The sequence below is a fragment of the Pogona vitticeps genome, chromosome 2 (assembly GCF_051106095.1).
Source record: "Pogona vitticeps strain Pit_001003342236 chromosome 2, PviZW2.1, whole genome shotgun sequence".
Lineage (NCBI taxonomy): Eukaryota > Metazoa > Chordata > Lepidosauria > Squamata > Agamidae > Pogona > Pogona vitticeps.
In genome coordinates, this window is record NC_135784.1 from 112770698 (window position 1) to 112787647 (window position 16950).

The 16950-nt window shown below is 43.9% G+C and overlaps 1 protein-coding gene across 2 annotated transcripts in view; it reads left to right on the forward strand.

The window, feature by feature from the left end:
• The window catches only part of AFAP1L1 (actin filament associated protein 1 like 1), a 91069-nt gene that overhangs the window by 7229 nt on the left and 66890 nt on the right, over positions 1–16950 (forward strand). The window contains exon 1 of one of the 2 annotated variants that reach the window (XM_020780457.3): positions 1087–2378. The exons of the other annotated variant lie outside the window; for it this stretch is intronic. Within the exon in view, the coding sequence (XP_020636116.2) occupies positions 2360–2378 (19 nt within the window). The 5' untranslated portion in view covers positions 1087–2359. Of the gene's footprint in view, positions 1–1086; positions 2379–16950 lie in introns of those variants that run through there. 2 annotated transcript variants of the gene reach the window in all.

Here is a 16950-nt window from a genome sequence, read left to right on the forward strand (position 1 = left end):
TACAGAGAAGCTGTTTACCATTCCTTTCTTCTGTGAGCACCCTGGGACTGTGCAGCTTGCCCAAGGTCACACAGGCTGGCTCTTCTCACTGGAGACACAGTGGGGAATTGAGCTCCCAGTCTTTGGCTCTGCAGCCAGATACGTAAAGCGCTGAGCTATCCAGCCAGTGCTCAGCAAGCTCTAAGTGGCCAGAAATTGCAGAGAATCTCTGAACTGAAGTCAGGTTAAGAACTTAGAATATGAAAAGTATATACAAGGTAGGAAAAACCCACATTACTATAAGAACTGAAAAAGATGAACAGTCAGATTCTTGCAGTAAGTGAAAAAAAATGTTGGCCAAGAGCCAGACAAGTACATGTAGATGCTGGGCCCACAGTGCCACAAACCTGTTGCTTAGTGTAGTAATTCAGACTAGAGTAGGCCCACTGAATGAGTGTAGATCTGGTGAAACAGCTCCTCCATAAGTTCCATTGATTCAAATAGGCCTAATCTAATTGTGAGCCACTATGCTAAGAAGCTTTAGAAACCCATTGGAAGAACTGAAAACCTTTATAAAACATATGAAAAAGCAACATCTGAATTTCATAATAAAGGATTCTAATGCTAGGAAAAGGAGCCTGCAGAGATGTTCTTGAAAACTGTGGACCAGGAACAGATGATGAATATGGAAAATGAACCATACAATTTTGTGGAAAAGAACTTGTACTCACAATACCAAATTATCATCAAGGAGGTAATTACATGGAAATCCATGCAGGATGACACTAATGAGAATGTTATAAGCCAAGGAACCAAAGGACTTGTATTCTAGTTAATCAGAAGTATCAAAGCAAAGTAGGTGAAAAGTTATCTCTAAAGTAGATAAATCCTGTCATTGATGTAATTTGCTTCAGTTAAAGAAAATTTTAGAAATTAAAAACAACGATCAACATCTGGACAATATAGTGTTATTGGTGAAAATTTAGATGGTCTGCAAAGGTTACTTGGGAAGGTTAATGACATTAACATTGTCATTGAAAAAATAGGATTACTTTCACTTTGATTGAACAAACAATGGGAACATATCCATGGAACAAAAGTCAGAATATAGTAGTCAGGAGTAGCCTCCTTAGGCTAGAGTGTAATATGCACTAAAAACTTAAAATAGGCTTTGAAAATGAGGCTCATTGTTTAGACTTGCCATGTCCAAAGTCTATGATGATGTCCAACATCAGGCAGGAGGAAACCGAAGAGGAAGAGGAGACAGCTGCACTTCTGTGTGCTCAAGCTCCTTGCTACTGTATTCCAACTCAGAAGGAAGAGTATACTGTAAAGATATTTGAATTCAACCAGGACTAGTGCAGAATGGGAAAACATATGGCTGACACTCTTCTCATATTCCTGTATATATAGTTGAGTTGATTCCAAGGCTCAGTTACACGTTACTGTAAAATTAGCACACATCTCATCTATGAGGAAGACGTGCAGACCAAAGGGGTGGGTGATCTATACTGAAACATCCCAGGGGTTTCTTTCAAAAAAAAAAAAAAAAAAAAAAAAGAGAGAGAGAGAGAGAGAAAGCTTGGAAATGGTGGGTGGCTACAGCAGATGGGGTGAAAGGGCAAGGACAATGTTATCCCTAGCCATTGCTTCCAGAGGCTGTGTTTAATTTCACAGTTTAAACAATATTATTATTAATAATGTTTTCACAGTGTACTGATTTCCACATGTACAGATGGAACCAATGGTGTGGTCAAATGTTGTACAACAGCTGGCAATCAAACAAAGATATATTTCTGTCTGCTGTGCTGTGCTGGCTTTGTATCAAGTGTGTTTATTGTAGTTTATATCATTCGATTTTTTTTTTAAAAAAAGTCCTGCAGATGCACCTTTTCTATTGCAAAGTCCTGGGTTTTGTTTTGTTTTTTACCCAAGAGCTAAATGACGCAATACAGGGGACCCTGCAATTACTTGTTTATGCTTTCTTGGATTCTGGTCATTTTAGATCAGTCAGAAAGGGTGACATTAGTAGTTTGGGTGGGAGGAATCTTGAATCATTCTTGATCTACTGCCTAAAATCCACTATGGGAATTCCACCCTCTCAAAAAATGCAGCCAAATTGAAGGGTGTGAGTTGTACAAGAGGGTGGGGAATGGATAGAATCACCCCCCAGCTGTTACTGAGCGCAGCAGAGAGCTCTCTCCGCCCTGCCCCCCAACGTTGCTACAGTTCTTTCCCCTGGAACGGAGGCACTGCACTGGACAAAGAATCTAAGCAGAATCTGTAACATACTACAGCAGAGGAAACTGAGGCAGCTTCCCCCATATCTGTTTCCCTCTGTGTGGATTTAGAGCTTTCTACTGATTGTCAAGGTGCAAACATGGTTACTGTGGAAGAAGGTGAGTGTTAAATGGAGACAACATTCATCAGTGTTTGCTTTCATCTTCTTTGATGGGTGGCTTCTTGCGTGACTCTAAATTGATTTTGGACATTGTGGAGACTTTCCTTTTCCTTCTTACGCTGGTATGGCATTTTCTCAAGAAATCACCAAAAGGGTGATAGTCTTCTTTTCCTTCTAATACTGTTTCTGTACTTTCACTTTCTATGTATTCATACTAGCCTTTCTGCTGTGTATATCGCATAGGTCAAGCTTTCGGACCTTTATATTTACCACCCCTCCAAAGAAACTTTTGCATTCTTTCAATTACATCTGAACTCAGGAAACAAGGAACTGGCACAGTGCAAAACATGTTGTGGCTGTTGCGGATTATGCTGTGTTTATCACTGACAGCAATTCTTTAAACTACCTATCAGCAGTGCTGAAATAGATACAAATGAGACGTGGAAATACTGCCTGATACTGACGAGGAGTCAACATTGCAACATGCATATCATTGCTTTTGATTATCGTTGGAGCAATTCCCATTGTCCAAGAAGCCGCTGAAGCAAATCAAGAGAACAAAGCTCTACCTGGGCTCTTCTACTTTTTCTATAATAAAGCCACTGATGGGAGATTTCTTCTCTAGTGGTGCTTTGTGCTATACAGCAGAAAAAAAATGTGTCTGATTTCCGGAGTGTGTGCAAAATAGAAATGAGAGAGTGGGCACAGGAGGTCTGATAGCTTCAACTGTTGTCTGACTGTATTAGGTGACACGGGGAAACTTCCTCATTTAGCTCCTGCTGATGAAACCTTTGGTGGATGAGCAGCTCTGATGGTTCCTTCAGGCACACAAAAATGTCTGTTAATGGGACTCACATAGATCTTGTAATGGTTTTAAGCACACAATCCAAAGAAAATCTGCTCAGTGACAATGTGCTAATAGTATCTTGATTTCTGTAGCCAACAGCCAAGATGTGCTTTGTCCTTTGCCTTAGTGACTTGAGGCCTGGATTCTGTGAACCGTATGAGAATGACTGTCTGTGTAACTGGGACAGAAGGGATGTGGGGTTGTTGCAATTGTGAGATTGTGCTAGCTCTGGGACATGATCCACTCCTAGTGGTATAATACCTTCCTTCCTTGTGCCCTGGTTTCTCATGTCTTTAGAAGCACCAGGACTTAAGAGTTCCACAGATTTTATTAATACTCTGTTAAAGTTCAGCTAATTCTGCTTTTGCTTATTTGAGCACAACCGAGCTCCAGTGCTGTAGTGGTAAATATTGGTATGCAGGTTCTCTCATAATTGTGCCCCCAGGAGAGTAAACAAAAAAATTGCAGGCAACCTCTGGCAATCCTTTTCAACAAACCAGTCCAAGAAATTTTCATTAGATCCTTCCTAAGGTCAATGAGTCTTCATTGCCCATGCAGACATTCCAAAGTGCTTCTGTTTACAACAGGGATAACAAAATACATTCCATAATTAGGATTGGGTAATGCCCCTTTTGGCCCACTGAAGTACCATTAAAGTCTCTGCAATAGCAGCCTTATGGAGAGTCCTGGCAGGGGGGCATTTGTGGGAGACACAAAATCAAATCTTTTCTGGCTAGATATTGAAGGAAGAAGACTTGCATGAGCTCACAAGAGCTGAACAGGACTGATGATGATAGGACTTTTTGGGAAGTCCCTCATTCATAAAGATGGTATGAGTTGGAAACAGCTTGACAGTATGCAACAGCAACAATAGACATTGAAGCTGCAAGATTTGCAGTTACTTCAACGTTTAAGAACTGTCAGCTTGAGGAACCAGCTTTAGGAGTGGGGATGCCAACTTTCTCCTCAGGGGTTATGGAATCTTTTATCTTTCTCTGTTTCTATCAGTAAAGAAACACTCGGTGAATTCTCTCCTGCCTTATTCTGTTGCATGCACATGTCTTTGTAGGACAGGGGTCTCAAACATGTGGCCCGGGGGCCATTTGCGGCCCGCCGGATGATAGTTTGTGGCCCCCGCCTTGCCTGCTCCCCCCAAAGTGCCCATGTGTCCTCTGCTGTCAAGAGTCAAAAAAAGCCTCGCCTCGCTGGCCAGCTCTCCCCCAAGACCCTCTTGCACCGTCCACCCGGAACTGCAGCCCGGCAGTCAAACAGCTGGCAGGCTGCAGTTCTGGATGGAGGGTTCAAGAGGAGCTGTTTTGGGGGAGAGCTGGCGAGCGAGGCATGCTGCTGGTCCTTTTCCCCGAGCCCCCAAGCCGTCGCTGCGCAATGCCTGAGAGCAGAGCTCACTCCTGGCGCGTCCTCGAAGAGCACCTTCAAGCCGCCAACAGCAGCTGCCGCCACCTCTTCCAGGCAAGCGGCTCTCTGGCTCTCTTTCTCTCTCAGTACCCCAAGCACCAGCCTGGCCAGCGGCCACCTCAGGGCCCCGCGGTGCTTCCTCCTCCTCCTCTTTGTCCTGCTTCATCCGCCTCAGCTCTAGAGGATGCCTGGGCTCGCCTTGCAAAGTTTGCTCCTCTGTCGTGGTGGGGGTAGCTGCTGCTGCTGAGTGTGCCTTTTTTTTGAGGGGGGCCCTGAGAGGAAGGTTGCCAGACCTCCGTGTGTGTGTGTGCGTGCGTGCATGCATGCATGCTCCTGTGGGGGGCCCACCCCGTTCTGTTTAATTTCACCGGTACCGATGGGGGCTTTTCTCCTTTGGCAAGGCGATTCTGTGAGTTTTTTTTAAAATTTATGTCATGCCCTTCTTCCCCCCCGCTAGGCAGTTGCTGGCACTCCCTCCCTTCTCCACTTCTTCGTCCTGCTGCTGCTGCTGGTGGTAGTGAAGAAGGAGCCGGAGGGGGTTGTGGCCAAGCAATGAGGGCTCGTGCGCCCCTCCTCCTTCTCCTCAGAGCCCCAGCCGGGCTAAGGAAACTCCTGGGCAGCTTCCTCGGGCTGTTGCTCCGCTTGGTGGAAAATCTGATGCGGCCCAGCCTCACCCAGACTCTGCCTCCAGTGGCCCCCAGGTAAATTGAGTTTGAGACCCCTGTGTAGGACAAATTTTAGAGTGGTCACGGAAGCTTGGAGTGGGGATGACATTATCACCCTTGCAGATTAAAAAAGTACCAGTATTCTGTTTCTGTGAGCCCTTGCACCACTGTATCACTACCCCCAGAAGAGAGGAAAGTCATCCGCAATCAATTATGTTGTATATTTACAAAGCTTCTGGTCTAGGTACACCTTGAAAAACGAAGACATCCAATGACTACTGTATTTTGCTCTTGAAATATGGACCACCACTTTCTCTCCTTAGTCATTGTTATTATAAAGACCAGAACTCTATAGTTACAATTCCACTCTGGATGGCTAGACAGAGAAGGCAAGAGGCCCAAGACATAGTAAGAATAGTGCTTACTCCATGCTTACAGAGAGAATACTTGCCCACCATTCTGCAAGTGGATCAAAACCCAATCAATGGCTGAAATCAAAAATCAAAATCAAAACTAGAGCAGGTCCATCAAATCAGTGGGGATTTAATGAGTTAACTTGTCCATGAGTCCCATTGATCTAACAGGCCTGCTCAAGTTGCAAATTACTACAGTACTAGACTTCAGCCTGTATACACTGAGTGGGAGAGTGAAATGTGTAAATTATTGTGACACTTTTACAATAAACAAATTTAAAGGTGCCACTTTATGTGATACATGCTTGAAACAGACTAGCACAGCTCCCTCTTTGAAATTTACTGTACTGTAGTGGAAGAGTAAAACATGTCACCAGTTGTAATCCAAAGAAAAACCTGTGCTTGAAGAGTCATTTGGAGAACAAACAGAGAACCAGCAGGGTACAGACATCGGAGTTAAGCCCTGTTCAGACATTACACCCAGAATCCACACAGGGCTTGATGTATACATATGCCAGCCCCTCCTCACTTGAAGGTCACAGAGATTTTTGCACAAACAACATGAAGGTCTAAAATGGAGGTTATTGCAAGTGGGTTTAGCTCTGTGTGAATGGGAACCCTGATATGATGGAGCCCCCAGTAATGTAAGGACTTTTAAGCAGATTAAGCTGAACATGCTTACATTCTTCATGTGAGGTTCTCAGTGACTCCCAGGTATGCAGAGGATAGAAGTCCTCTTCCACACCACCCTTTTAGTCTCCTACATGGTTTCAAGTGTAATGCCTGAAGAGGGCTCTTGTAGACCAAAGTTCAAATCCCCACTTAGCTCTGAAATTCCCTGGGTGATCTTGGGCCAGCTGTAATCTCTCACCCTGATTTGCCTCACAGGGTTGTTGTGAGTAAAAGTGACTGTTCTCTTCTGGTTCCTCCAAAGTAATATATCCATACATTGAGGACAGATTCCATTTAGAACTTGTGTATGAGGAAATTTTTCTAGGATTACATTCTTTTGAGCAGAGCTTGAAATACTTTAATGTTACCTGTAACTAATTACTTTTTGTGCCAGAATTACATTTCAAAAGTATTGCAGTGAGAGACATTATTAGTGAAATAAATACTTCATAGTTGCTTTCAAAAAAATTTTTACCAGTATTTTCAGATATTCTTGGAGACATTTTGACATTTTTCACATTTAATGTCCTTCTCGTACAAATCCTAAGGGGTATCAAACCTCCGCTGCCTTTTGGTTATATCCACTCATGGAAAAGGCTTCAGGAGTTAACCTTGAGGAAAAATCCGGAGCTGGAGTCCCGAAGGCAGCTCGTGTCGTTCTGCCAACTCCTGCGACGTTGCTGGAACCAGTTGTATTGGCTCTTGCCTTTCCATAGGACCACTTCAGCAACGTGGAGAGGGGGGATTTGCTGCTTGGGTAACAGCCTATCCTCCATATTACCTTACCCGGGCTTCATGCTCTGGAGAGGACACTCCTCGATTCAGAGCATGTTACCATAGTCTCTCGAGACTGAAGGATGCCTATGGTCTCTAGGATACTAGATCTTCATCCATCCTGGGCAGAAGCAATGATACCCATGTCGGCATAAAATAAAATCCAAATCCCATATTGAGGCGATCTAATTTATAAGCCAGCTAAAATTGTACAAATAGTGTGCAGAAGAATTTTGCCATCCTGGAGAAATTCCTGCTCCTTACAGGAAGATTTACCTGTGATTTCCCCACACACACACACCTTCCCCCAGTGTGGCTGCTCCTCGTGAAGAAGCTATAAACCAGCAAAGGAAGGGTTGTGTGGAGAGGAAATGCTTGTCTCATGTGGCGGGCTTGGTGCCGCACCTGGTTCTTCAGCAATTCTCACCAACAGCAGAAATGGAAAATCTGGACTCAGTTAAAAAAAAGAAAAAAGAAACAAAGCAAACTCTCATCCTTAGCTTAGAATGAGCTACTGGAGCACCATTTATGGATCTCAGTCCTTTTCTTCATCATGTACTCTAAAAGTCTCTAGTTACTACACAGCTGTTGTGGCCGTACAGGTTTCTGTGCTGAGAGCTTCTCTGACAGATCACATTACAGGCAACAGAGCACTGCTCAGGAATAAGCAGAGGGCAGGCCACACCCATTTCCATGTTGCTAGAACAAAAGGATATGTTTTCTTTATCATCCCACCCGGATATGTTGTGGTTAGTTATAAGTGGCGGAAAGTAAGTCTGCCCTAGGCTCCTTATCTTACCTTTCTGAAGTCATGGAAAGGTGTGACTTAACCCTTGACTTCTACCCCAAAAGCTGTGATGTTCTCTTTGGAAGAATGAGAGAATAATTAATGTCAGCATTTTCTCACTTGAGATTTCGGGACAGGGACATTTTGTTACAGACAACTGGGCCAAAGTGCATTAAAGCAGCTTCAGAAAAGTGTGCTTCTCACCCCCCCCCCCAAAAAAAGACCAGCAAAAATAATTCTTCTACTGTAGTACTTTTTTTTGGTCAAACAAAATATAAAATCTGCTGATGAAAAGAAAGATTTTGAACTGAGGGCCACAAAATTGGGCCAGCCTTGACAGATAGCCATTTCTTTTGGTCATCACTGATGCCCCCTTTCTCTCTCTTTGACATGCACAGAGGATGTGGAAGAGAGGAGGGCTTAGGCTGCTGAGTTTCTGTGGTACCCTGGAAGACTTCTAATGTTGAGATAAGCATCCATCTCTTTCTTGAGTGCCAAATTTTGGTTGGGGTGTGCATCTTAAAAAGCAGAGACATTACCTTGCCAACAAAAGTCCACATAGTCAAAGCTATGGTTTTTCCAGTAGTGATGTGTGGAAGTGAGAGCTGGGCCATAAATAAGGCTGACTGCTGAAGAATTGATGCTTTTGAATTTTGGTGCTGGAGGAGACTCTTGAGAGTCCCATGGACTGCAAGGAGAACAAACCTATCCATTTTGAAGGAAATCAACCCTGAGTGCTCACTGGAAGGCCATCTTATGAGAAGAGAAGACTCCCTGGAAAAGACCCTGATGTTGGGAAAGTGTGAAGGCAAGAGGAGAAGAGGATGACAGAGGATGAGATGGATGGACAGTGTCATCGAAGCTACCAACATGAATATGACCCAACTCCAGAAGGCAGTGGAAGAGAGGAGGGCCTGGCGTGCTCTGGTCCATGGGATCATGAAGAGTCGGACATGACTTAACAACGAAACAACAAAGTGCATATGAAAAAGTGAGGTTGATCCCTGATTTGGTATTGTGCTCAACAAGCTCTGAATATCTCTAGAGTGTGTAGGCAGAGGTACAATGGTCGTTATGCACCTAAGCTTTGAAAGTGCCACCACAACCCTGCTGTGCACATTAGGCTATGCTGTAAGACAGCCATCCCAAACTTGTATTCTGACATATCTAGAGGGTGCCATCTGCAGCTGTTGCCAGCCAGTACAGCTATTAGAGTTGATAGGAGTTACAATCCAAGCCATCTGGAGGGCACCAGCTTGGGGAAGGCTCATGTAAGCATTACAGTGACAGACTCCTACTGGTGTTTGAGTAAGATTTGCACAACTTGCCACAGCTAATTATGGCTACTTGGTGAGGTGCTGGGGACATCTCAGTTACATGCCTGGTCACATGCCTGATTGCATAACTAAGATGTATCTTGGCACAATGTTAATTAGCCATAGTTAGCTGGCTGACCGCCGAAGAATTGATGCCTTTGAATTGTGGTGCTGGAGGAGGCTCTTGAGAGTCCCCTGGACTGCAAGGAGAACAAACCTATCAATTCTAAAGGAAATCAACCCTGAGTGCTCACTGGAAGGACAGATCCTGAAGCTGAGGCTCCAATACTTTGGCCATCTCATGAGAAGAGAAGACTCCCTGGAAAAGACCTTGATGTTGGGAAAGTGTGAAGGCAAGAGGAGAAGGGGACGACAGAGGATGAGATGTTTGGACAGTGTCATTGAAGCTACCAACATGAATCTGACCCAACTCCGGGAGGCAGTGGAAGATAGGAGGGCCTGGCATGCTCTGGTCCATGGGGTCACGAAGAGTCGGACATGACTAAACGACTAAACCAACGAACGAGCAGTGGCATATTAGACCTTATGTAAACACTACTAGGATTCCCTCTCTGCTTCAGGATCCACCCCACATCTCCTTTACACTTCCCCTCTGAGAGCCTTCAGAACCCCTGGAAAGGCCCACTTCTGCCTTCTGAGTTACTGTGTATAATTACCCAAACAAAGGCATTTTCCATAGAAGTGCCTTTCACAAGGAACTTGCCACCTAGGGACACCCACTTGGCCACTTCTTTTCTCATTGTAGGCAGATATTAATTTTTATCTCTCTTTAAATTAAGTCAGGTTTTTTTCTTTCTCTCTGGGACATAGTCTTCTTGTACCTCTTACAAAGCGATCTTGCATTGATTCCACATTGACTGTGGGATTTATGGTTGCTGATGGTGACATTTATTTCCTTCTGTTATGTTACTGTTTTATGATGTCAACTGAGTGTTCATTATATATAGTTCTTACTTTTGTTTTTAAAGCTGGATCGTAAACTGCTTTGGGGGACCAGGGTTTGGCTAGAAGCAGAATACACATAATTAAAGCAAACAAAACAAACAAAATAAGAGTTCCTCCAGGGATTAGAGGAAGAACTCCATCGGACAAAAGCTGGCAATGATATTCACAGATATTGCCTCAGCCTATGTGACAAATTCTGTGCTTTGGGAGGGAAAGGGGCAAGGAGTTATATGGGGCTTCTGTGCCTTTCCTCAGTATTAGAAATCCCACTGCTTCGCCCAGTGTCATCTGATTTCACCAGACGTTGACCACATGCTTTCAGGCTCCTTTTTGCAGCCAGAAAGGCTAGAAGCCTCATTTTTTATTTACGAGAAAGCTGACAAGGCAATGTGCTCTATGGCTTTTCTATCCTGGATATATGTTTGAGTGCATGTATATGACTGCAGCTAGCCAAAGAGTTTTGTTTTCAGTTGATTACTTTATCAGGAGAGGTTTCTGCTCTCTCACATTCTTCTGTCCTTCACAGCAGCCACTGTTGCCACCATACAGGTCTGTTTTCTGTCATCTTCAAAGCCTAAACCACCACCCCCTCAGTCCCCACATTCCTTGGGCTTCATCTCCCATCAAAATAAATTTCACATGTACTCTACTCCCCTCCTTTGGTAATGGTCCCATTTTGGAGGTGGAGTGATCTACTGAAAACCCCTGCCCACACTCAGGTGATCAAACCATTTCAATCCTTCAAAGTATCCATGTGCTAACATATCTATTTAACATCCTACATCAAAAGCATCCAGAACCATGAAAGAGATCAGATTGATACTGCAGGTGTAGATACACACATGCATATTCCCAGTGGTAAACCCCAGGCTGCAATCAGATGCTCAGTTAGCTGGACATAATGGGATTTTCTTCCAGGCAGAGTTTAGAAGTAACTAGTTGTAAACAATGGGTTCCTTATAATTACTTTGTTTTTCAGTAAGTAAAGCATAACTAACTTGATTGTGATGGCATTTACCATGCTAACTGTAATGTTTTCAGCACTTTTATAGTTACCAAAAGTCTCTCACTAACTAGGCAGTCAGAATCCTAATGGTTAGTTATCAACAGCATTAAGTGCAATGGCATCAATTACTTGTATCATCATGCACCAGCTCACAGGACTAGCTAGTGATGAGGGATACCAGTGATGCCTTGTTATCTAGTGGCAAATCGCCATAGCAATTTATGACATTGCATTTAATGCCAGCACAACTAAATGCTGTCTGGTGTGTGTTTTTTTTATCACAGGCCAGTGCCTTACAGCTGTGGTCTCCAACCTTGGGCCTCCAGATGTTCTTGGACTACAACTCCTAGAAGCCTTCGCCACCACATCGTCTGGCCAGGATTTCTGGGAGTTGAAGTCCAAGAACATCTGGAGGCCCAAGGCTGGGGACCACTGCCTTACAGTATTCTTGGGGTTGTGTGTGTGTTTTTTTTAAATTAACCATGAGGAAATATTTTAGTTACTTTTGGATAATGGGAAAGTAAATTTTTTAAAAAAATCTATTTATTTATTTATTTATTTATTTATTTGATTTTTACCCCGCCCCTCTAGACCATGTCTACTCGTTTAGCTAACTAGTTTGGGGAATATAAATGCAATGAATTACTTTTTGTAAGTACCTTCCAGGGCTCTCAGTAACTGAATGCAGGTTAATTACAGCATAGGTTGGATGTACTAAAGAACAGGGTCAGTTCATGGACTGGGAGGGAGTGCCTCACACCTAATTTCTCGGGAGCATTCCTCAGTCATGAGTATCTATGTCAAAGAAAGAGCCACAGGATATGACCTTCAGAACTCAGCAGATCAGTATAATTAGTTTAATGCTGGGCAAGTCAAAGCTTCACTGCAGGTTTTCACTGGTGCTTGGAAACCTGCAGCGAAGGTTGGATTTAAGACACTGATTTTGAAATAGAAGTGTGGGGGGGGGAGGGGGGGAACATTGAGACTGAACTAAAATAATCCTAATGAGTTGGGTGGAGCTTCTGGTTTGGATGCTCTGAGGAAGCATCCGCTAGAGCCGGATTTCCTGGTGTTACATCCAGGTTCTTGCAGTTCCTGTAGGAGAAAGATGTTTCACTTACGTCTTGAGAACTATTGTGCTTTTCCAGCTCTGGTTAACTCTAACTAAAGTCACGGTCTTGCGGACTCTGCAGTTTACAGGTTCAACCCACACAGTATTATTTATTATTTATTTATGTAAAATATTTTTTATCCTGCCTTTCTCCTTAAAAGGACCCTAGGTGGCTTATAACAATTAAAAGACAACATTTAAAAGCTAAAAACACTGAGTATACAAATATTTTAAAAAGAATGTAACAAGTGTCATATTAAAAATGGTAAATAAAGTCAGTACTAAAAACACATTTAAAAGCAGCAGAGTACAACAATCCAATTTTTAAAAACCTCTCTCAGAGTGCCAGCCACTAAAGAAAAGCCTGCCTGAAGAGAACGGTCTTTGCCTGCTTGCAGAACAACAGCAAAGATGGGGCCATCCCGGCCCCTTGTCAGAGGGAGCTCCAAAGTCTGGGAGCAGCGACAGAGAAGGCCCTCTCCCATCTTCCTACCAAGCATGCCTGCGAGGGTGGTGGGACTAAGAGAAAGGTCTCCCCTGATGATCTTGGTTTATTCCCACTCCACCCATCCATTTGCTATAACCATTGAGCCGTCTTGGAAGAAGGAAGTAAGACATGCAGCTGAAAGGGACTCATAAAGGCTGGAATACCACACATATCCTTCTCCATCATCACTACCCTAGTAGCTACGTGCTGAGAATGGCTATCGATGGTCAGGGCTGAGGAGGAAAGGCTAAATAGTTACAGGCATTAAAAAGCACTGTGAAATATTTCTCTGTCTCTCAATATATGGCTTTGTGATGATGCTCATTTCTGACTTGCCAGCCTTGCCCTTGGGTGAGGGTAGCAAGAAAGATCCCTGCTTTCTTCTCTACCATGGAGTTACAGAGGGAGAAGAGATCCCTCAGTTGTCTTTTCCCTCAGTTGGGTTAAATGTGAGGTGGCTAAGTGTCATGATGAGAGAAGATCGCTTCTCCTCGAGTGTGAGGTTGAGTGTTACTGACGAGCACGCAAAGAGCACGGGGAGAGCACCTTAGATGTCCAACACCAAATCAAGTCCCTCCTCCCCTGACCAATTGCCAAATAGTTGGAGCCAGAAATGAAAGCAGAAGGCTGTCCCTGAACTTCTGTGAAGATACAGCACACAATCAAGGGCTACAGTCACTGCGCTTCACACCTGGGACAAGGGAGGAAATTGTGTTCCTCCTGATGTCGGACTCCAATTCTGTCAGTCTTAGTTAGCATAACCAAAGGTGAGGGAACTGTTGGAGTTGCCACCCATTACCCGCTGAAAGGCTACAGGTTGTCCACCTCTACTATACAGTATGTATGCTTTGCCTAGGAATACACTTCATTGTATGTATTGCCCCTTGTGAAACTGACCTGGGGTCTCTCCTCTAAGGGGAAGGTCTTGAAAGAACTTCCTTTTCTCCCCCTCCTCCTCCATCTTATTTTATGGTTACATCTTCATCCGATAGCACTATTGTTCCTGTTTTGTTTGTCTGTTAATATAAATGCCTCTCCTGTCTGCTGGCCTTGGTTTCTGGGAGGTTCTTTGAAGCCCCTTCTTGTCTGTGGCTTTAATTCATAAGCTATTTAAAGGTAAAGGTTCCCCTTGACATTTAGTCCAGTCATGTCAAACTCTAGGGCGCAGTGCTCATCCCCGTTTCCAAGCCGTAGAGCCACCGTTTGTCCATAGACAGTTTCCGTCGTCATGTGGCCAGCACAACTAGACATGGAATGCCATTACCTTCCCACCGAGATGGTACCTATTTATCTACTTGCATTTCAAACTGCTATGTTGGCAGGAGCTGGGACAAGCGATTGGAGCTCACTCCATTGCGTGGATTCGATCTTACAACTGCTGGTCTTCTGACCTTGCAGCACAGAGGCTTCTGCAGTTTAACCTGCAGCACCACCATGTCTCTTATAAGCTATTTACACCATCCGATTTCCCAAAACCACCAATCTGGGGGGGAGAGAGCACCCCAGAGCAGGATATTGTCATTCCCTTGGGCTTGGGGGAGCTTGAAAACAACACCACAGAGGAGAAGGCATTTCTCCCCACCACCACCATCAAGGGTCTGGCCCTTTGCGTTGGCTTCCCTTTCAGCTCTTTGCCAAGGGAGCTTTTCTAGAGTAGAGCCTCTAATCTCCCATGGACTCTCTCTCTCTCTCTCTCTCTCTGTGTGTGTGTGTCTGTCTGTCTGTATGTGCGCATGTGCTGTTTATTAGCAGGGCATGTCTCCAAGGCCATGCAGACCTGCTGTTTTCTCCAGTTCAGGGCAATTATTTTGAAAATGCCTACACCAGAGTTCTGCTTTTTAAAACAAAACAAAACAAAAAGTAAGTTTATTCTAGATTGTGAATTATATTAACATCTCTCCTTTGGTCTTCCAGTTTGTTTTTATACATTGCTCAGCAGGTCTGGCTGTTTCTTAAACAGACATGATGGCTCTCTTTCATTTCAAGCCCTGCCTTTCTCCCTCCTTGCTTGGAATGTCATTGCGCCTGGTAGGAAAACATCACTCTAATAGACACAGCAATTCTGATCTAAATCATGCCCATTATGTGTTCCTCTCCATCAGGCCACCTCTGCTAGTGTAACCAGTTAGCACTTGACCTCAAGAGGGAAGATGCATAGGGAAGCTGGTGCAACTGCAGTGGCCACAGCTTCTTCTGATACACCACACTGCAGCCACATTTCCCCATTTCTCCTGCCCTATGGTGCTACACTCCTGTCCTCCACTGCACTGTGCTTTTGGAAGAAGACATAACGTGCATGTGTTGCAGTCTTGTAGTGGGCAAGCTGATGCCCTCAGCCGAGTGCAAATGCAAGATTTGTATTGTTCTATCGCAGATTCAATTAGCATGTTACTGCTGACTGCTTTGAAGACTGTAGGGAGGGTGGGAGGTAGAAGTTGATAGCTGAACTGATTTATGTTTCTTTACATATACAACATTCAGGCAACTTGTTCAACATTTGAAAAAGCAGCTGGTTTGTCTCCTTCCTCCTCAATCTGATCACTTGGAAACTCCAGTTAGCATGGTTAAGAATGGGAAGGGAGATTTTGATAGGGCATATCTCTGTAGGATGGCTTTTGGAGATGTGATACTGATGTGGTTTTTCTCCACCAAAGGTGTGAAGGAGACTGGCAGGTTGTGGTAGGAACTTTAAGAAGAGCCGTACTAGATATGACCAAAGGCCTACTTAGTCCAGGATTGTGTTCATGCAGGGACTGATCAGAGGCCCATGAGAACCCCACAAGCAGGACATGAGCACAAAAATAAGGGATAGCAGTTCTGAGAGTTCTTCAGCCAGTTCCTTCAGTACTCTCGGATGCAGTTCATCTGGCCCTGGAGATTTGAATTTGTTCAAGGTGGCAAGGTATTCCTTCCCTAAGTTTATCAGTCTCCAGCTGCAATCCTGTTCCCCCCCCCCACTTGCACTTCCAATTTATTTGGAAGTTCATAGTCTGTCTTATGGGAAAAGACTGAACTAAAATAGGAATTGAGCACCTCTGCCTTTTCTTTGTACTTTGTTATTTTTCCTTCTCCATTGCAGAGCTGTGCTTTTGTTTGTCTTTTGCTACTCACATACCTGAAGAATGCTTTTTTATTGCTTTTAGTGTCTCTAGCTAACCTCAGCTCATTCTCAGCTTTTGCCCTCCTAATGCCATCCCTGCATTTCCTTGCAACTTGTCTGTATTAATCTTTGGTGGCCTGGCCTTTTTTCCACTTCCTGTACATGTCTTTTTGGTTTTTAGGTCCTCCCTGAGCTTTTTGTGAAGCCACACTGGCCTTTTTTTGCTGCCTCCCACCTTCCTTTTGTCTGTCCTGAATCTTGTGCTGTTTGGCTTCATTGAATGACCCCACATTCCAGAATTATGAAAGAGGGAGAATAAGAGTCTCATGCTAAGTGTCTAAAGATTCTTAAGAAGGAGAAAAAGCTTCGTAATAAAAAAAAAAACTTTGCTCATAGGGAAATTTACTTTCAGCCATTGGATCATTTTGATTGCCATTTTCTGCATCTTTTCCAGGTCTACCTTATGCTTTCTAGGTGTACATGGTGTATCGTGTGGAGTCAGTGTGAAAGTTGGAGAATCTTTCCTGTACGGTTTGGGTAATTTGAGGGATTTGGATAATTTGAGGGAAGCTCCATGCAGGAGAACCTCAGTGCAGTATGAGATGGTGGCACAGGATAATCTTGTACAGTTCCAATACTCAGTTGTTATGCAGGCAGACAAGTGGGAGGTGATGGGCCGGATCAGTCATGCCAGGTAGGCCAGCCAAGATCAGCCTGCAGATCTTCTCTTGGCTGTCACAACACATCTAGCAACCCACACTGTATTTTCTTTATTGCAGGTATTTACATCTCACTTTTCTGCTCACTGGCTTGTTCAAAGCAATGTACAATAGAATCACAGCAGCATTTTAAAAAAGTAAGGCAGAAAACTCATTTGAAAAGGAACTAAAAACTAAGGAACTAAAAACTAAGGCTATTCCGTAGTTTTGGCCAAACATCCCTGTTGTCTTTACAAATAAGAGGAAGGTGTATAGGAGGACAAATAACTGGGCAGATGGATAGTGTTGAAT